We start from the raw sequence: 22,529 nt of genomic DNA on the forward strand, positions 1-22,529 counted from the left end.
ATTATACGCTTTATCATATATTTCAACAGAAGAGTATTATATTATATGAACTGTTTTCTGATCTCGATAGATTAGCACTGGGTTACCTTCAGTTCTGCTTTTGTCTTGGTTCAAAGCCTTAAAATAACTGCTTATACAAAGCACCTGGGTTACCTTACCATTTGCCTGCTGCTGTTTTAAAAATATTTTGTTTATTATTGTATTTATTTGAGTGTTTTGTATTTTTTATAGTTGCATTTAGTGTGCCAAAAAATATGCAAACTTGATGTTCGTGACGTCACATACAATATGAAAACTTGACGTTCGTGACGTTACATACCAAACAATGACCTCATTAAAAAAAATGACCTATATTTATGGTCATGACAATATGCGTAAATGTAACAGCCACTATGTTCCGCCAGTTACTTTGTTCCGGCGGAACTTTCTAACTAGTTATTTCGTTCCGTTGGAACTTTTCAACTAGTTGTTTTGTTCCGAGTGCAGTTGAAAAGTTCCAGAAAAAAGTAGCTAGTTGAAAATTCCCGGAACAATGTAGCTAGTTGAAAAATTCTGGCCGGAACAAAACAACTAGTTATATCGTTCCAGATCAAATCAGATAGTCAATTTATTCCAGCATATCATAATAACTGTTCATTACACTCAGTATAAAACCCCCTGATCGCCCAGCTGGCAACAATTAATATTTTTCATCCAATGTCTATCCTTTTAATAACCAAAACCCAGTAGGACAACTACATTTTTGATGGGAAGTCATGATTGACACATGTATTACCCATTCTCTAAACATATTTTCTTATAGATCTCTTTTTAAAGCTTCTACGATAAATTCATTGTTTTTACGCTTTTGAATCTGAATTGCTTCAAAGATACATCCCAGAAGAGAGTTATTACAAGTCTGATTTTGACAAATACATGTCAACACAATGTGTTCTTTTATGAAAAAACGAAACTCAAAATCTCATAAATAAATAGCATTAATATCTAGTATAATAACCAATCTGTGATGTAATTAGATGACACAGTATTGTGCAATAGCAAGAAATTTTCAATTGCACAGTGACAATATTGTGCAATAGCAAGAAATCTTCAATTGCAAAGTATTGTGCAATAGCAAATATTTTCAATTGCACAGTATTGCGCAATGGCAAGAAGTATCTAATTGCACAATATTGTGCAATAGCAAGAAATTTTCAATTGATTGGAGTTATCTTTCTTTGTCCAGAATAGTAGTTGAATCAACTTAAATCATTGTTTTATACAATATACAATGTATATTTACTTTTACTACCAACTGATAAATTAAAACCATTCAGTGATAACAAGCACCTTTTGGTACATTTTAATATTTTATGATGTATTTAAATGAGTAGTTATTGTTGCAAACTCCATTAGAAATTTGAATTGAGATCAGTTTTGGATAAAGGGAAAGGGGTATGTGAAAAAAAAATGGGGGGGGGGGGGTTAAATTTTTTTCATTTTAGATTTCATAAATAAAAAGAAAATTTCTTCAAACATTTTTTTGAGAGGATTAATATTCAACAGCATAGTGAATTGCTCAAAGAAAAAAAAAGTATTTTAAGTTCATTAGACCACAATCATTCTGTGTCAGAAACCTATGCTGTGTCAACTATTTAATCACAATCCAAATTTAGAGCTGAATCCAGCTTGAATGTTGTGTCCATACTTGCCCCAACGGTTCAGGGTTCAACCTCTGCGGTCATATAAAGCTGGGCCTTGTGGAGCATCTGGTTGGCTCATATCTGAAACCAAAGCATTAAGAGCAAATTTGTCAGAAAAAAAAATGTTTTTAGGTCATTATATATTTGCTCTGAAATTTTCAGACCATTCAGGCAAACAATTGTTGGGTTGCTGCCCCTTAATTCCAAATTTTATGAAAATTTTGCATGTTATTATCTTGAATATTTTTATAGATAAAGATACAGTGTAAACAGCAATAATGTTTTTGCAAAGTAAGACCTTAAAATAAGTCAGCATGACTTAAATGGTCAATTGACCCCTTAAGGAGTTATTGCCCTTTATAGTCTATTTTTAACAATTTTCATAAATTCTGTAAATTTTTCAAAATATTTTCCACTAAAACTACTAGGCCAAGTTGATTAATGATAGAGATAATTGTAAGCAGGAAGAAAGTTCAGTCAAAAAAGATCTACAAACACATCACCATTACCAAAACAAAATTTTGTCATGAATCCATCTATGTCCTTTGTTTGATATGCACATAGACCAAATTGAGCAACACCCACATTTATTTTGTGACAAAAATCTATATTATGTCAAAAATTTTATCACAATCCAAATTCAGACAGTATCAAGCTATGTTCAGGGGTTGACCACTGTGGTCTTAAAAAACTCTGCCCTGTGGAGAACCTGGATAAAACTAAAAACCCTTGTTATATGATGTTGTTGTTGTTGTTGTTGTTGTAGTGACCAAGTGACATTTTCAGAAGAATCAGAAAAGCAGTTGTTGGTTTGCTGCCCTGTATTAGTAATTTTAAGGAAAATTTGCTTTTTTTTTCCAGCCTAGCTCGACTCAGGGGTTATGATCCGGTGGCTACGACGGCTGTGGCATTAGCTTACTTCTTAAAAGCTTTATATTTTAGAAGGTGGAAGACCTGGATGCTTCATACTTTGAATATACATATGCCTCATTTTTCGAAGTTTCTGTCAGTCGCATGTCCAATGTCCTTGACTTTATTTCATGGTTCAGTGACTACTTGAATAAAAAGTTAAAAATTTTTTTAATGTTAAATTCTCTATTATTATAAGTTATAGGCTAACTATATTTGGTATGTGCATACCTTGCTAGGTTCTCGTGCCCGTCAGACAGTTTTCACTTGACCTCACCCTCTTTTCACGGATCAGTGAACAAGGTAAAGTTTTGGTGGTCAAGTCCATATCTCAGATACTATAAGCAATAGGTCTACTATATTTGGCGTATAGAATGATTGTAAGGTGAACATGTCTTGCTGGCAGGTGTCATCTGACCTTGACCTCATTTTCATGGTTCAGTGGTCAAAGTTAAGTTTTTGAGTTATGGTCTTTTTTTCTAATACTATATGCAATAGGTCAACTATCTTTGGTGTATGGAAATATGTTATGATCTATATGTCTGTCGCGCAGGTTAATTTTGACCTTGACCTCATTTTAACAGTTCATTTCTCAGTGTTTAGTTTTTCTGTTTTGGTCTGTTTCTCTTTAACTATAAGCATAAGGTCAACTTTTTATTTGTTGTATGGAAGTATTGTTAGCTGTACATGTCTGCCTGGCATGGATCATCTGACCTTGACCTCATTTTCATGGTTTATTGGTCAATGTTTATTTTTGTTGGTTAATTTTATAGTTTATGTGACAGTTGTGGTAAAGCTTTATACTTAGGACTATCAACATAATATCAATGATAAGTAAAGAAAGAGGGACATTTCAGCGTGTGCACTCTGGTGGTTACTATCTTGAATATAAATATAGATTGAGATGAACTGTAAACTGCAATAATGTTCATCAAATAAATCATAAATCAACATTGAAAGCCAAAAGTATAATGGTTGCAGTATTTCATGCATCAATTAAAAAAAATTATCTTAACACAGACTCCTCAGAGCCTCTATAGTTATTTAAAATGCTGCTTATCTATGTTGGGGCCTCAGGTAAGATAAGTTATGTAGCTTTTAGTGTACAACCCTCTTAAATGAGGTATTATTGTTTTTGTTTGCTAAGAAATGAATATAAATTTTAACAAAAAACACAATTGATTTTTTTTGTAGGAAAATTTTCCACCTGGTGACAGATTTCTTAAATCTAAATGTGCAGGTTAGTTTTTGAGTGAAGATCATCAATGCTGGAAATATTAAGTCATACAAATGCATGAAATTTTTCTCCTATTACTTCAACAGAAAAAAGGTACTTTTACAAAAATGTAGGCTTCTTTCAAAGGCAGATTTTGAGCATAATTGAAAGGTATAAGATAAAGTTCATTTATAGGAAAATACAATGTATAGTGAAATCCTATATTAAGAAAAACAATTGACTTGGACCTGTGAACCCCCTTAATTCATATTATATATGAAAAGTAAATGTTTATCATTGTTTTTACTATAAGAATGATTTTTGTGGATCAAATCTGTCAATAAAATGGTTTGCCTTTGTTTCACTTTCAATGTGAGCTTTTCTCATCACTTGGCATCTGCCATTGTCCCTCCTCATAGTCCATTGTCATATACTTATAATAAAACTTTTATAGAAATCTTTTCCTCTAAAACTACTGAGACAAAATTAAGCTGACATGGTTACAATCATCATTAAGGTATCTTGGTAAAAAAATTTGTTAGATGATCCTGCCTGCCAATCAAGATGACAGACATGGCTAAAAAAAGGACATAGGAGTAAAATGCAGCTTTTTGTAAATAATTCTGAAACTAAAGCACTAAGTCTTTAATGTAAATTTTTAACGATTTTTTTCGTAAACTTTTCTTTAAAAAAATTATTTTCCAGCAGTTAATTAATCTACGGGCCAATTAGAATTAAACTAAGCCACAATGCCATCCAACTAACATGGCAATCATGTCTGAATATAGTACATAGGGATTAACTATTGAAGTGTAAGGGAAAATTGTTAAAAAAAACCCAACAATTTCAAATGGTCTTAACTTGAAAACTAATTTAAATAATGATAAGGGGTCTTCAGTAAGTATTGTCTAAGTCAAGATACTAGTGGGATAACCTTTTTTATTTTAATTATTAGGGTATCTTATACTATTTATTATGATTCATAACTCATTTTACATGATTTACAAAACCACAGAAGATTCATGTAAGCGACAAGAGCTAGCCTCTAATTTTAAACAAAAATTGCTATTGTTGAAGATGCAGGTGAGCAAGCCCACCTTGTTAGAGACACTAGTTCCCCTGCTTCATACTTATGTGTTTGAATTTAAGATAAGAAATCAACTAAATATTTAATCTCCATGTACAACAGAGGTACCACAAGCACCTGAAAATTTGAAGGTGAAGACGAGGACCAATGACAAGTTGACTTTGGAATGGACAAGGCCAAAGGCAATTGGCGATTCAAAGGTTACTGGGTACAATATTTCCCTGAAAATGGTTGATTCTGATGACTGGAAAAAGATTGGACGAGGCAGATCATTTGTCACCTCCTATACCATTAAGAATCTGAAGCTGGACAAACATTATGTATGTAGTGTCAGTGCTGAAAACAAAGTTGGTAAAGGACCAGCAGCCGAGGTAGAGTCTCCTGTTGTTCAACATCAAAAGCCAGGTGAATTGAAGTTCTGTCTGAGTTCATTCAAAATTAAAGGCTGAATTGGATTTTTTAGTTCCTGAGTGATTAAGTTAATTTTATTTTATATATGGTTGAAAACATTTTTGGATTGATTTTGGAAGTTATGGTCCAAACTCATGTCCACGTCGTTGTGAGCATTTGTGTCAGATTATTATTTAGTTATAAGACCATTGGTTTCTTGATAATAACTTAAGGATGTACTTAGGTGAGGTTTTGGAATTTGTGTCAAATGTTCGGACTCCTTGGTGTTTTTCCATATAATACAATGTAAAATATTTTGCCCCATAACACCCATTTATTTTTTCATGTAAGACTTAATAGCTCATGAAAGTTCATTTACCAAAATTTTAGAAGATTCTTAATTTTCTTTCTTTTGTTTTGAGACCTAATAATACCAATGCAAATATAAGGTAAAAGTCTGAGTCAGCCTTTTCCCGCCATTTTTTAAATCTCAAATATCTCGAAAAAGAGGTCTATGACCTATCAATATTTTTAGCTTATTTTTATCCTTAATTGATGCTCTATCAACTTATAGTATCAATTTTAACTTCTTAATTTATTAATTTTCACCTAACCTCACCTAAGTACATCCTTAAGTATTTATAAGAAAATAGAAATATATGAAATTTTAAAACTAGGTTTGAAATCATAAAAGGAAGGCTGGGATTTATTTAGGGGGTTTTGGTTCGAACAGTTTATGTATAAAGGGCCAAAAAAGGGCTAAAATAAGCATTTTTATAGTTTCCAGAAAATAAACCGTATGTAAGTATAAATACAATCTTACTGAAACTGCTAATTTAAATTTTTCAGCTATTTTTTGTGTGAGTTTCTACTACTGTCCGACTATAACATAGCTCTTTTCTGTGTACTTTTTGTGTTGAAAACTTTGATGCCCCACCTACGTTCGTCTCTGTCCCGCTTCAGGTTAAAGTTTTTGGTCAAGGTATTTTTTTATGAAGCTGAAGTCCAATCAACTTGAAACTTAGTACACTTGTTGCTTATGATATTATGTTTCTAATTTTTAAGCCAAATTAGACTTTTGACTCCAATTTCAGGGTCCACTGAACATATAAAATGAAAGTGCCAGTTTCAGGTTAAAGTTTTTGGTCAAGGTAGTTTTTGATGATTCAATCAACCTCAAAACTTGGTACACATGTTACCTTTATATGGTATGATCTTTCTAATTTTAATGCCAAATTAAACTTTTTACCCAATTTCCCGGTCCATTAAATATGGAAAATAATGTGTGAGTGGGGCATCTGTGTACTTTGGACACATTCTTGTTTTCAGGCAGTTTTGCAGTGCCAAACTATATGTATCAACTGGGTGTTTTACAGTGAAAGTACCTATGTGTAGTTACAAGTTGGTCTAATTTGCTGATAACAAAATCAATACTTATACCAAACATAACAATGTTTAAAGATTTAATTACAGTGTTAAATAGGTAACCTTGAAAATATGAGCATAAGTTTATAAGTATAACAACCTGATAATGAACATAAGTATAACAAACATGAACAATTCCACATATGTCATAAGTATAACAAACATGAACAATTCAACATATGTCATAAGTATAACAAACATGAACAATTCCACATGTGTCATAAGTATAACAAACATCAGGTTGTTTATTTTAAGGGTGTTTATCATTATACTATAGTTAATCTATCATATTATCATGATTATTGTTCAAGATTTAGGCCATACTGGTAATTTAGACCTTTTGTTTTACAGTGAAAGCTATTGAGAAAGCCAGAACAAGCAAACAATCTATCAAAGATAAGAAAGAAAATGAAGCGCTATATAGTGATGTAGTCAAAAAGAATTTAACTAGCAGACCAACAACAGGTAAAAAATGATTGAGAAAATTTAAATAAATGGGCTTAAATAAGTTATATTTGAATATGCCTAGTCATATTCACTCTGCTAGTTCAAGATAAAGGACCAGTAATGACCCATCAAATTGTGCAATCAAAAAGACATCAAAATTTTCATAGGGAAGAGTGAAAAAAGGACATATGTTACATGATATAGATATGTTTGAAATATATAAAGTTATGTGAAATATATAGAAAAAGACTTGATTAACTCATATATTTTAAAGATTGGACTTTTAACCAAAGCCAAAAATTTGAAAAAAAAAGGTATTTCATTTCTGACTGTCTTAGGAATCCAGTGAAGTAAAACAATGTTAGGCTTATCTGAAAAAGCATCAAAATTTGCCACAAATTTATATTTCCTTTACATAACTGTTGTAGCAATATATTTACAGTTAATGAAGTTTTCCAATGTTCGATCTTGTTTTAATTTTGCAGTTTAATTAGGGAAGATTTCAAAATCTTGATCAATGCAAGTATGTCACTAAAAATGGTGGGTTGATAGAAATAAAACTATTGTTTGTGCTGCAGGAGCTTAGAAAGTTTGAAATAGGATCTTTATCAATTAAGAGATAAAAAGTTGCCATTCAATGTTTTGGTCAGAAATTTCCATGTTTTCTATAGGGACTAGCCTCGCTTTAATGTACAACATTGAACCCTTACAAAACATTAAAAAATAAAAACTGTTAGACTTGAGAGAAATCTTAGACCAATGCACTGGTGCAGTGAATGTAAACATGGTATCAGTATATAGCTGGGCTGTTAATAAAATTGAGAAAGGTAATGGGGAATGTGTCAAAGCGACAACAACCCGACCATAGATTAGACAACAGTCGAAGGCCACCAAAGGGTCTTCAATGTAGCGAGAATCTCCTGCAACCGTAGGTGTCCTTCAGCTGGCCCCTTAAATAATATGTATACTAGTACAGTTATAATGGACATCATACTAAACTTTGAATTATTCACAAGAAACTAAAATTGAAAATCATACAAGACTTACAAAGGACAGAGGCTCCTGACTTGGGACTGGCGCTAAATTGCGGCCGGGTTAAACATGTTTATGAGATCTAAACCCTCCCCTATACCACTAGCTAATGTAGAAAAGTAAACACATAACAATACGCAGGGGTGTGGAAATATTTGTTGTGAGCACTTGTCCCTGGGCAAGTAAAACAAAAATTTTACTTGTCCAGAATTTTTTTTACTTGCCCTGATGATTTCAATAAATATTGAAGTATTTCTTGTTAGCTAATATATGATTCTTACTTAGCACTGTTGTTCATTATAAACACATGAAATTCATTTGTTAATATGTGTAAAAAATTAGGAAATTGATAAACATCAATGGGACAAAACCTAACAGCAAACCAACCAATGAAATGACATGTAAAGAACAATTTTGCAGCAGTTTTTTTAATAAAAATTGTAGCCAGTAGCTACAGATACTAAATTTGAGGACAGTGATTGAAGAAATGTAAACTGAATAATAGATTAACTATTTCTTGATTAATATTTATTATTGTATTGATGGGCAATTAAAACGTCCCTTCTATTTACCACTTGACAACAAATAATGTTGACCTTACATCTATAAATAAGACAAAACTTAATTTATTTTCCGAATTTCCATAGATAGCCAGGGTCAATCTGATATCCACGATGTCTGAAATTCTCGCTTCTGTTTTTTTTTTTAAATACTCTGTGTCCTCCATTTGCATTTAAGGTTTTCTACTCGACTCATGACTCTTTTTGTCTTGCTTGCCCAGCTTTTTATTAAGTACAGTGAAACCTGTCCAAACCGAACACCCACGAGACTTTGCGTTTTGTTCGGTTTTCACAGGTGTTCGGATTATAGAGATAAACGGAAGTTGACACCAAAATAATTTTGGCACTTACTGACACGGGATTATAGGTGACACAATAGACGACAAATTATTTTTGTGTTGATTTAAATGTAAATGTAAAAAATATAAGTAGAGATGATCAACGTTTTGCTTCATTTTTGTTAATAAATCAAACACAACTCCGTCAATCACGCTCGTCGTTGTGAGATGTCCGACAAAGAGAAATTTTGCTTTTGATAATTATTTTCTCATCTATAATTCACTGACTAATTCAGGTTCGCAGACGCTTTCAAATGACGATTCCGTAGTTGAATCTGGAATGTCATTGTACACACGAGTTCTCCACTTAACCTGGTCACCTGCTGATTGATACTTCGACACACGATAAGAGTGAAACAAAAGCAGGGGTCCAGTTTATTCTCGGACTTTATCGTTGCTGAATAGCTAACGGAAGTCTTTGGGAGCATGTGTATCAAATATATAGGGCCTCTAACGAGAATCCGACAATCGAAAGCCATATACCTTGTTGTGTTGCATGACTTCTTAATCCAGTGAAAAGCTTTAAAACTATTATTTAATTAAACAGTTTAGCTACAAAATGGCAGTTGCGAGTTTGTGGTCGTAATTATTTGAGTAACGTGCATTTAACTGATCTGAAAGTTCCTTCCTTGTCATTATCGGCCATGGGGGTAGCTGACCAGTTTAACATTTCTTTACAAAAAATTACTTTAGACATGGACACAAACATGCTAATTAATTTGTAATAACAACTCACCAGTTAATTAACCTCAAATACCCTCTGGGATACTCTGTCTTCCTGTGTTTGTTTAATTAAATCATGCAAATAATTAAAAATGCTTTTTTGTTTTGATTGCTATTGATCGATTTTGACAGGTAATTTTTAAAGACAAATTTACTAACTAGCCTTCAAAAAGCGTTCGGAATTCGGTGTTGACAGGGTTCGGTTTTGTCAGGTTAGATTAACGTTAATTGATAGGGAAATTTTTCGGGACTTTGAAAATTGTTCGGTTTAAACTGAAATTCGTTTTTATCAGGGTTCGGTTTACCCAGGTTTCACTGTATTTATCAATCTGAATCTCGATACAAAATTTAAAGAAATGACACTTCCGGTAAATGATGGATAAAACCTAATCGACAATCCCGGGTCAATGGACAAAGCCAATGCAATGTTACGCGACTCTGGTTCGCATACTTATTTTTATTTATTTTGGTTATTGATCTATTTCAGGTATCATGTAATATTTATCGTCATGAACATTGATGTTTTTACTTGCTGAACATTGGTTTCTTTACATAAATTAAACATCTTTATACGTTTTGAAATTAATTTTATGTTTTTGTTGGACTTTGTCTTGTAAATTTTTTTACTTGTCCACCGGCAACCAAGACAAAAATAATTACTTCTCCGGTTGTTCAAATGGCGAGTCAGGCATAGCATTTCCACACCCCTAATACGCACATTAAAATTCAGTTCAGGAGAAGTCTGAGTCCGATGTCAGAAGATGAAACAAAATAAGATAAATAAAATGACAATAATACATAAATAACAACAGACTACTAGCAGTTAACTGACATGCCAGCTCCAGACCTCAATTAAACTGATTGAAAGATTATGTCTTCATCATATGAATATCAGGCACAATCCCTCCCCTTAGGGGTTCAGTATCATACTATCTAACTGTGCACCACTTATTGCGGAACCTGTTTTTGTATTGTTATGAGTTACAATTTATGACAAAAATAAGCAAAGACCCATCGAAACAACATCTGATAAACAAATTTAATAATACTTTTAGATATTTGGATGATATTTTGGCTCTCAATAATGACGACTTCAGTATGTATATTAATGAAATTTATCCTGTTGAACTTACTTTAAATAAAGCTAATACTAACAATGACCACTGCCCTTTTCTCGATCTTGATATCTATATCATTAATGGAAAGCTGAATACTAAAATTTATGATAAAAGGGATGATTTTTCATTTCCTATCGTTAATTATTCGTTTTTAGATGGTGACGTTCCCTTGTCACCATCTTACGGTGTTTATATATCTCAACTTGTACGATTCGCTCGTGTGTGTAACAATGTTTTAGATTTTAACGAGAGAAATTTATGTATTACTGAAAAATTATTACACCAGAGTTTTCGATATCACAAACTAGTCAAAACATTTACTAAATTTTATCATCGGTATAAAGACATCATTCGTAAATATAGCTCAACATGCAGACTTCTATACGTTCAGGTATTTCACATTCAATTTTTATGGAAATATTCTTTATAAAGCACAAAGGTGTCAGTATTCACCTCAGAAACTTACAAAACCTTTGAATAGACTTATTAAGAAGGGATATAATTACGATACTGTTGTCAAGTCATTAAAGATTGCATATTTTGGCGTTAATATTGAGTCACTGATAAGGTCTTTGCATCGGAACTAAACACATTTATTCTAAAAACAGTTGTTGGCATGACACGGGTTATGTTCTTCTCATATATGTTATGATGGTATGATACTAAACCCCTAACGGGAAGGATTGTGCCTGATGTTCATATGATGAAATCATAATCTTTCAGTCAGTTTAATTGAAGTCTGGAGCTGGCATGTCAGTTAACTGCTAGTAGTCTGTTGTTATTTTCGTATTATTGTCATTTTGTTTATTTTTTTTTGTTACATCTTCTGACATCAGACTCGGACTTCTCTTGAACTGAATTTTAATGTGCGTATTGTTATGCGTTTACTTTTCTACATTGGTTAGAGGTATAGGGGGAGGGTTGAGATCTCACAAACATGTTTAACCCCACCACATTTTTGTGCCTGTCCCCCAGTCAGGAGCCTCTGGCCTTTGTTAGTCTTGTATTATTTTAATTTTAGTTTCTTGTGTACAATTTGGAAATTAGTATGGCGTTCATTATCACTGGACTAGTATATATTTGTTTAGGGGCCAGCTGAAGGACGCCTCCGGGTGCGGGAATTTCTCGCTACATTGAAGACCTGTTGGTGACCCTCTGCTGTTGTTTTTTATTTGGTCGGGTTGTTGTCTCTTTGACACATTCCCCATTTCCATTCTCAATTTTATCATAAAATATATGAGAAAAACATAACCTGTGTCATCAGCCAACAACTGTTTTATTCCTTTTTGTCTTATATTTTTGTTTTAAGAATCATAGAAATATATACATGTAGAAAGCAAATGTTAATAGGCAAAATGATCAAAAAGTCAAGATCTAAAACAAATAAGTGAACATTCCCAAAATTGTCAGTTGACCCCTTTATTGAAGTTATTGTCCTAAATGACTTTTTTATTATCAGCTTTTTGCATTTTTGCCTATTATTTTGAAAATAGTTGTATCAGTGAAGACATTTGTGTGTCAACAAACTCTTGTTTTACAGTGAAATCTATTGGGAAAGCCAGCCCTAGCCAACCATCATTCAAGAATAAGAAAGGAGGAAATAAAGTATTATATTGTGATAAATTTAAAGGAATTTAACAAGTCCACCAATAGCAGGTAACAACTATTTGAGTAAAATGTGTTTTTAAAGGATTAGAAAATTCTGCTTGGGATGAATGTAGCTATACAGTCAAACCTGCACTACTGGTCACCTTGTTTCAACAGTCAATTGCAACCAATGGTGGCTTTCAAATCTTTCTTTTTTTTTACTCTATATTATTTTAAGTATTATAAGAAAGATAGAAAGCAAATTTAAATAGACAAAAGATCGAAGAGTCAAGATCTAAAGCAAATGAGTCTTATGGCAAAAATCGTCAGTTGACCCCTTATTGAATTGATTGCCCTTAAATGACTATTTTATTTTCAGCTGTTTACATATTTCCTATTTTATTTTGAAAACATTATATTTATGATCAGCATCTGCAAAATAAGATCTACAAATGGACCATCATGGATGAAATATTTAGTCTACTGATATTGGAGCTTTTTCCCTTTAAAGATTTAGCTCATGACATCTTCCCTTTAAAAGTGCACCAGTGTCCGTCAAATATCTAAATAGGCCTGTAATCAAGCTTTTCTCATCACTTTGCATCTGTCATATACTTATAAATAAACTTTTATCAAAATCTTTTCCTCTAAAACTTCTGAGACAAAATTAAGCTGACGTGGTTACAATCATCATTAAGGTATCTTGGAAAAAAATGTGTTAGATGATCCCGCCTGCCAATCAAGATGACAGACATGGCTAAAAAAAGGACATAGGAGTAAAATGCAACTTTTTGTAAACAGTTCTGAAACTAAAGCACTTAGAGCAAATCTGACATGGGATAGAAATGGTCATCAGATTAAGATCAATTAGTCCTGAAAACTTAAGACTAATCAGACAACTGGTTGTTGGATAACTGTCCCTGAATTTGTAATTTTAAGGAAATTGAGCAGTTTTTTGGTTATTATCTAATGTATTATTATAGACAAAGATAATGTATATAAGATCTAAAAAGAAGTTGATATGACAAAAATATTCAATTGACCCCTTAAATTGATATTGCCTTTAAAGTGAATTTTTAAACAATTTTTTCGTAAATTTCTCCAGTTAATCTACGGGGCCAATTAGAATAAAACTAAGCCACAATGCTTATACTATTTATTATGATTTAAACCTTATTTTAAATGATTTTCAAAACCACAGAAGATTCATTTAAGCGACACAGGCTCATGAGAGCTAGCCTCTAGTTTTAACAAAAATTGCTATTGTTGAAGATGCAGGTGAGCAAGCCCAGCTTGCTAGAGACTCTAGTTTCCCTGCTTCATACTTATGTGTTTGAATTTAAGATAAGAAATCAACTAAATATTTAATCTCCATGTACAACAGAGGTACCACAAGCACCTGAAAATTTGAAGGTGAAGACGAGGACCAATGACAAGTTGACTTTGGAATGGACAAGGCCAAAGGCAATTGGCGATTCAAAGGTTACTGGGTACAATATTTCCCTGAAAATGGTTGATTCTGATGACTGGAAAAAGATTGGACGAGGCAGATCATTTGTCACCTCCTATACCATTAAGAATCTGAAGCTGGACAAACATTATGTATGTAGTGTCAGTGCTGAAAACAAAGTTGGTAAAGGACCAGCAGCCGAGGTAGAGTCTCCTGTTGTTCAACATCAAAAGCCAGGTAAATTGAAGTTCTGTCTGAGTTCATTCAAAATTAAAGGCTGAATTGGATTTTTTTAGTTCCTGAGTGGTTAAGTTAAATTTGAATTATCTGTAACTTTTAAAAGACATGATCAGAAAAGTGCAATTAATGTAAACACCAAATTAATCCAGTGTTCTTATCATTTTCTTACACTATGTTGATACCAGCTGTTATTACTCACATGACTTGATAAAAAAAAAATCTCCATTGAAAATATGGGAAAAAAATATTATATTATGTTCTAACTTTCTCATTCAAAGTTTAGGAATTTGTTTTCAGCTCACCTGGCTCAAAGGGCCAAGTGAGCTTTTCTCATTACTTGGCGTTCGTCATTGTCGGCGTAACTTTTCACATTTTGAACATCTTCTAGAGAACCACTGAATGAAATGGAACCAAACATAGCATGAATGATCCTTATGAGGTGTTGACCAAGTGTTGTTAGTTTGTAGCTGATCCATTATCCAAGATGGCTGCCAGCAGAGGACTTAGTTAAACTTAGTACCCTATGGGAAATACTTACAAATGTCTTCTTTTAGAGAACCACTAAATGGAATGAAACCAAACATAGCATGAATGTTCCTTATGAGGTGTTGACCAAGTGTTAACACTCAGGCCTCTACAATAACTTTTTTTTCAACTTGTCCTGTAGGACAAGCACATACCAAAATTTACTTGTCCGAATGAAATTGTTACTTGTCCAAAAATTTATTAAAAATAACCTTTTTTACATTTTTAGTTGATTAAAGGAACAAAACGAATTTAAACAATATAACAGAATTTGATGTATTTTTAAAAAATACTTTTCAAAAATATGAGTCAAGTACAACTGCGAAACTAGTCATATCACAGGAATTAGGTTCTAGCTTCCATCAATGCTAGTCTCATCAGATTCTTAATCATGAGGCACCATCTGATAGGGCCTGTACACTCATTGGATTTGTATTCTGTTTATTTTTTTTTGAGTTAAAAAAAAAGTTTATTCAAATGCAATCAATAAAAAGAAGATAAGCCATCATAAGGTCTGATTGCCAATGAGACAACTCTCTGCAAAAGACCAAATGACACAGAAATTAACAACTATAGGTCACCATATTGCAAGTAATGTTTTTTTCTACTTATGATCAAATATGATTTTGTGAATTTTATGGTAAATAAAAAAAAATATTTTTGTGAAAAAATTACCGGTATGGTATTTATTATAAGGAACAGAATAAGGTAGCAAATGAGGTTCAAATGAGGTACAGATTTGTCCTTGGTCCCAAAATGTCTCCTGCCTTGTCAAACTGTCTATCAATCATGTCTACTAAATATGTCTTCTACGGTGCCAAACTGTCTCTTAAACAATTGGAGCTGAATCTTTCGAGGTGACGAACTGTCCTGTAAAGTTACCTTTTCTACAAAGCGCATCATTGATTCCGATCAGTAAGACTGTTTTCTGAGAATAGTATTCCTTTTACCTGTTAAAAAGTACCTGACAAAGAACCAGTTAAAAATTATCGATTGCAAGTAAACATGTTGAAGAAAAAGGTTTTGCATTTGAATAAACAGAATACAGAAACATGTCAAATTAATATTTGTTTTTTCTTGTTTTTGTTGATAATAAAATACTTTGTTTATCAAAGTTGAATAAATTTATTTTCTGCAGAATAATTGTACTTGTCCCGAGGGACAAGCTTGATCCAGCTTTTACTTGTTCGACCTTTTTTCCCTCTGGTACCCGGACAATCGGATAAGCGTTATTGTCGAGGCCTGGTTCTTACTTTGAAACCGATCCATTATATAAGATGGCCACAAGCAGGGACTTGGTTTAACATAGGACCCTATGTATGGCGCGGAATCAGGGTCAAAAATACTTATTTACGTATAAACATAATTATTTCTGTATATACGGAATTCGATTTATGTATATACGTAAATCGAATTCCGTATATACGTTAATCAAATTCTGTATATACAGAAATAATTACGTATATACGTAAATCGAATTCCGTATATACGTTAATCGATGGTTTAACATAGGACCCTATGGGACATACGTACAAATGTACTGAATAGAATGAAATCAAACATGGCATGAATGTTCCTTATGAGGTGCTGACCAAGTGTTGTTATTTTGTAGCTTTTCCATTATCCAAGATGGCCACCAGGGGGGACCTAGTTTAATATAGGACCCTATGGGAAATACATACAAATGTTTTATTTTAAAGAACCACTGAATAGAATGAAACAAAATTTATCATGAATGTTCCTTATGAGGTACTAAACAATGTGTTGTTATTTTGAAGCCGTTCCATTATTTAAGATTGCCGCCATTGGGGGACTTATTTTAACATGGGATCCTATGGGAATTACATACAAATGTCTTCTTTAAGAGAACTACTGATCAAACATAACAATATTAAATCAAATTTGGCCTAAAACATCATTATAAGTATCTGTTACAATTTTTTATTTACATTTTTAATATTATTTCAAAATTCCAAGTATAGAATCAGGTGAGCCACACAGGATCTTGAGATTCTCTAGTTTATATATGGTTCAAAACATTTTTGGATTGATTTTGGAAGTTATGGTCCAAACTCTTCTCCACGTTGTTGTTAGCATCGGTGTAAGTATAAATATAATCTTTCTGAAACTGCTTATTTAAATTTTTCAGCTATTTTTTTATGTGAGTTCCTACTACTGTCCCACTATAACATAGTCTTTTAAGTGTACTTTTTGTGTTGAATACTTTTATTCCCAACCTACGTTCGTCCCTGTCCTGCTTCAGGTTAAAGTTTTTTGTCAAGGTAGTTTTTGATGAAGCTGAAATCCAATCAACGTAAAACTTAGTACACTTGTTGCTTATGATATGATCTTTCTAATGTTAAAGCCAAATTAGACTTTTGACCCCAATTTCAAGGTCCACTGAACATATAAAATGAAAGGTGCCAGTTTCAGGTTAAAGTTTTTGGTCAAGGTAGTTTTTGATGAAGCTAAGGTCCAATCAACTTGAAACTTAGTACACCTGTACCTATATATGGTATGATCTTTCTAATTTTAATGCCAAATTAGATTTTACCCAAATTCATGGTCCATGGAATATGGAAAATAATGTGCGAGTGGGGCATCTATGTACTTTGGACACATTCTTGTTTTCAGGCAGTTGTGCAGTGCAAAAGTATATGTATCAACTGGTTGTTTTAAGTGAATGTACCTATGTGTAGTTACAAGTTGGGCTAATTTGCTGATAACAGAATCAATATTTATACCAAATAAAACAATATTTAAAGATTTAATTACAGTGTTAAATAGGTAACCTTAAAAATATGAACATAAGTTATAAGTATAACAACCTGATAATGAACATAAGTATAACAAACATGAACAATTCAACAAATGTCATAAGTATAACAAACATGAACAATTCAAAATATGTCACAAGTGTAACAAACATGAACAATTCAACATATGTCATAAGTAGAACAAACTTGAACAATTCAACATATGTCATAAGTATAACAAACATGAACAATTCAACATATGTCACAAGTATAACAAACATGAACAATTCAACATATGTCATAAGTATAACAAACATGAACAATTCAACATATGTCATAAGTATAACTAACATCAGGTTGTTGATTTTAAGGGTGTTTATCATATACTATAGTTAATCTATCATATTATCATGATTATTGTTCAAAATTCAGGCCATACTGGTAATTTAGAACTTTTTTTTTACAGTGAAAGCTATTGAGAAAGCCAAAACAAGCAAACAATCTATCAAAGATAAGAAAGAAAATGAAGCGCTATATAGTGATGTAGTCAAAAAGAATTTAACTAGCAGACCAATAACAGGTAAAAAATGATTGAGAAAATTTAAATAAATGGGCTTAAATAGGTTATATTTGAATATGCCTAGTCATATTCACTCTGCTAGTTCAAGATAAAGGACCAGTAATGACCCATCAAATTGTGCAATCAAAAAGGCATCAAAATTTTCATAGGGAAGAGTGAAAAAAGGACATATATTACATGATATAGATATGTTTGAAAATTACAAAGTTATGTAAAATATATAGAAAAAAGACTTGATTAACTCACATTACTTTTGACAATTTTCTCATTTTTTATAAACCTTAGAAAACCATTCTCAGTCATATTGGTACCGTTTAGTTATTGTTATTTTCAATAAGTTGCTTCTAAATAAACTGAAGTTATTGATCTTAAATGAAAATATATCTTTTGATTCCTATTGTCTTAATTTTTTTTTAAGAATCATAGAAATATATACATGTAGAAAGCAAATGTTAATAGGCAAAATGATCAAAAAGTCAAGATCTAAAACAAATAAGTGAACATTCCAAATTGTCAGTTAGCCCTTTATTGAAGTTATTGTCCTAAATGACTTTTTTATTATCAGCTTTTTGCATTTTTGCCTATTATTTTGAAAAAAGTTGTATCAGTGAAGACATTTGTGTGTCAACAAACTCTTGTTTTACAGTGAAATCTATTGGGAAAGCCAGCCTAGCCAACCATCATTCAAGAATAAGAAAGGAGGAAATAAAGTATTATATTGTGATAAATTTAAAAAGAATTTAACAAGTCGACCAATAGCAGGTAACAACTATTTGAGAAAAATGTGTTTTTAAAGGATTAGAAAATTCTGCTTGGGATGAATATAGCTATACAGTCAAACCTGCACTAATGATCACCTTGTTTCAACAGTCAATTGCAACCAATGGTGGCTTTCAAATCTTTCCTTTTTTTTACTCTATATTATTTTACGTATAGAAAGATAGAAAGCAAATTTAAATAGACAAAAGATCAAAGAGTCAAGATCTAAAGCAAATGAGTCAACATGGCAAAAATCGTCAGTTGACCCCTTATTGAATTGATTGCCCTTAAATGACTATTTTATTTTCAGCTGTTTACATATTTCCTATTTTATTTTGAAAACATTATATTTATGATCAGCATCTGCAAAATAAGATCTACAAATAGACCATCATGGATGAATTATTTAGTCTACTAATATTGGAACTTTTTCCCTTTAAAGATTTAGCTCATGACATCTTCCCTTTAAAAGTGCACCAGTGTCCGTCAAATATCTAAATGGGCTGTAATCAGCTTTTATTATCACTTTGCATCTGTCATATACTTGTAAATAAACTTTTATCAAAATCTTTTCCTCTAAAACTACTGAGACAAAATTAAGCTGACGTGGTTACAATCATCATTAAGGTATCTTGGAAAAAAAATGTGTTAGATGATCCCGCCTGCCAATCAAGATGACAGACATGGCTAAAAAAAGGACAGTGGAATAAAATGCATCTTTTTGTAAACAGTTCTGAAACTAAAGCACTTAGAGCAAATCTGACATGGGATAGAAATGGTCATCAGATTAAGATCAATTAGTCTTGAAAACTAATCAGACAACCGGTTGTTGGATAACTGTCCCAGAATTTGTAATTTTAAGGAAATTTAGCAGTTTTTTGTTTATAATCTAATGTATTATTATAGACAAAGATATTAATGTATATAAGATATAAAAACAAGTTGATATGACAAAGATATTCAATTGACCCCTTAACTTGATATTGCCTTTTAAAGTGATTTTTTTCGTAAATTTCTCCAGTTAATCTACGGGGCCAATTAGAATAAAACTAAGCCACAATGCCATCCAACTAACATGGCAATCATGTCTGAATAAAGTACATAGGGATTTACTATTGAAGTGTAAGGGAAAATTGTTAAAAAACCCAAAACAATTTCAAATAGTCATAACTTGAAAACTAATTTAAATAATGATAAGGGGTCTTCAGTAAGTATTGTCTAAGTCGAGATACTTGTGGGATAACCTTTTTAAATTTAATTATTAGGGTATCTTATCAGGGGTCGAATTTAAGCTTTTTTGTGTACTAGCCAGCCGGACCAGTGGACTGAAAACTCTACTGGTCCGGCTCCAAATCTACTGGTCCTGCAAAAATGACATTAATTTGACAAACACTAATATAAATGACAGATGTTTAATTTTATTTTGATGCTTTTGTTTACATAAGTTAGACAGTAACAAAGGAATTTCCACATTTTGTATTGTTGTGAAGGACGCTCACCCGAGATATTAATTAACTTGATCAATTGTAATACCCCCCAGTATCGTGTAATTGATTTCACAGGTAAATTGTTTTGTAAACAAACGGAGATTGCCATGCAATCAGTGATTTTTATCGACAAATTTCTACTGGTCCGCCGGACCACCAGATGACAAAATCTACTGTCCGACGCAAATTTTACTAGTCCCGGACTAACCGGACTAGCGCTAATTTCGACCCCTGTATCTTATACTATTTATTATGATTTAAACCTTATTTTACATGATTTTCAAAACCACAGAAGATTCATTTAAGCGACACAGGCTCATGAGAGCTAGCCTCTAGTTTTAAACAAATATTGCTATTGTTGAAGATGCAGGTGAGCAAGCCCAGCTTGTTAGAGACTCTAATTCCCCTGCTTCATACTTATGTGTTTGAATTTAAGATAAGAAATCAACTAAATATTTAATCTCCATGTACAAACAGAGGTACCACAAGCACCTGCAAATTTGAAGGTGAAGATGAGGACCAATGACAAGTTGACTTTGGAATGGACAAGGCCAAAGGCAATTGGCGATTCAAAGGTTACTGGGTACAATATTTCCCTGAAAATGGTTGATTCTGATGACTGGAAAAAGATTGGACGAGGCAGATCATTTGTCACCTCCTATACCATTAAGAATCTGAAGCTGGACAAACATTATGTATGTAGTGTCAGTGCTGAAAACAAAGTTGGTAAAGGACCAGCAGCCGAGGTAGAGTCTCCTGTTGTTCAACATCAAAAGCCAGGTAAATTGAAGTTCTGTCTGAGTTCATTCAAAATTAAAGGCTGGATTAGATTTTTTTAGTTCCTGAGTGGTTAAGTTAAATTTGAATTATCTGTAACTTTTAAAAGACATGATCAGAAAAGTGCAATTAACGTAAACACCAAATTAATCCAGTGTTCTTATCATTTTCTTACACTATGTTGATACCAGTTATTACTCACATGACTTGATCAAAACAAAAAAATCTCCATTGAAAATATGGGAAAACAATATTATATTATGTTCTAACTTTCTCATTCAAAGTTTAGGAATTTTGTTTTTAGCTCACCTGGCTCAAAGGGCCAAGTGAGCTTTTCTCATCACTTGGCGTTCGTCATTGTCGGCGTAACTTTTCACATTTTGAACATCTTCTAGAGAACCACTGAATGAAATGGAACCAAACATAGCATGAATGATCCTTATGAGGTGTTGACCAAGTGTTGTTACTTTGTAGCTGATCCATTATCCAAGATGGCTGCCAGCAGGGGACTAAGTTTAACATAGGACCCTATGGGAAATACATACAAATGTCTTCTTTTAGTGAACCACTGATAGGAATGAAACCGAACAGCATGAATGTTCCTTATGAGATGCTTACTAAAAATTAAGTGTTGTTACTTTTTTTGTAGCAGTTCCATCATCTATTAGATGGCTGCCAGCAGAGGACTTAGTTAAACTTAGTACCCTATGGGAAATACTTACAAATGTCTTCTTTTAGAGAACCACTAAATGGAATGAAACCAAACATAGCATGAATGTTCCTTATGAGGTGTTGACCAAGTGTTAACGCTCAGGCCTCTACTAGAACTTTTTTTTCAACTTGTCCTGTAGGACAAGCACATACCAAAATTTACTTGTCCGAATGAAATTGTTACTTGTCCAAAAATTTATTAAAAATAACCTTTTTTACATTTTTAGTTGATTAAAGGAACAAAACGAATTTAAACAATATAACAGAATTTGATGTATTTAAAAAAAATACTTTTCAAAAATATGAGTCAAGTACAACTGCGAAACTAGTCATATCACAGGAATTAGGTTCTAGTTTCCATCAATGCTAGTCTCATCAGATTCTTAATCATGAGGCACCATCTGATAGGCCTGTACACTCATTGGATTTGTATTCTGTTATTTTTTTTTAAGTTAAAAAAAAAGTTTATTCAAATGCAATCAATAAAAAGAAGATAAGCCATCATAAGGTCTGATTGCCAATGAGACAACTCTCTGCAAAAGACCAAATGACACAGAAATTAACAACTATAGGTCACCATATTGCAAGTAATGTTTTTTTCTACTTATGATCAAATATGATTTTGTGAATTTTATGGTAAATAAAAAAAAATATTTTTGTGAAAAAATTACCGGTATGGTATTTATTATGAGGAACATAATAAGGTAGCAAAATGAGGTACAGATTTGTC

The 22,529-nt window shown here is 32.4% G+C and overlaps 2 protein-coding genes across 2 annotated transcripts; both read left to right on the forward strand.

Annotated features, from left to right (window-relative positions):
* Window positions 1–1,510: 1,510 nt before the first annotated feature.
* On the forward strand, window positions 1,511–12,573 carry LOC139507558 (uncharacterized). The gene is made up of 4 exons (XM_071295790.1): window positions 1,511–3,831; window positions 4,997–5,299; window positions 7,061–7,174; window positions 12,468–12,573. The coding sequence occupies exons 2-4, from the start codon at window positions 5,122–5,124 to the stop codon at window positions 12,563–12,565; spliced, it is 390 nt and encodes a 129-aa protein (XP_071151891.1). The 5' UTR covers window positions 1,511–3,831; window positions 4,997–5,121; the 3' UTR covers window positions 12,566–12,573.
* A 1,328-nt stretch (window positions 12,574–13,901) lies between these two features.
* On the forward strand, window positions 13,902–18,076 carry LOC139507559 (uncharacterized). Its single transcript, XM_071295791.1, has 2 exons — window positions 13,902–14,201; window positions 17,952–18,076. The coding sequence occupies exons 1-2, from the start codon at window positions 14,024–14,026 to the stop codon at window positions 18,074–18,076; spliced, it is 303 nt and encodes a 100-aa protein (XP_071151892.1). The 5' UTR covers window positions 13,902–14,023.
* The last annotated feature ends 4,453 nt before the right edge of the window (window positions 18,077–22,529 follow it).

The sequence above is a fragment of the Mytilus edulis genome, unplaced genomic scaffold (genome assembly GCF_963676685.1).
Source record: "Mytilus edulis unplaced genomic scaffold, xbMytEdul2.2 SCAFFOLD_399, whole genome shotgun sequence".
Classification (NCBI taxonomy): domain Eukaryota; kingdom Metazoa; phylum Mollusca; class Bivalvia; order Mytilida; family Mytilidae; genus Mytilus; species Mytilus edulis.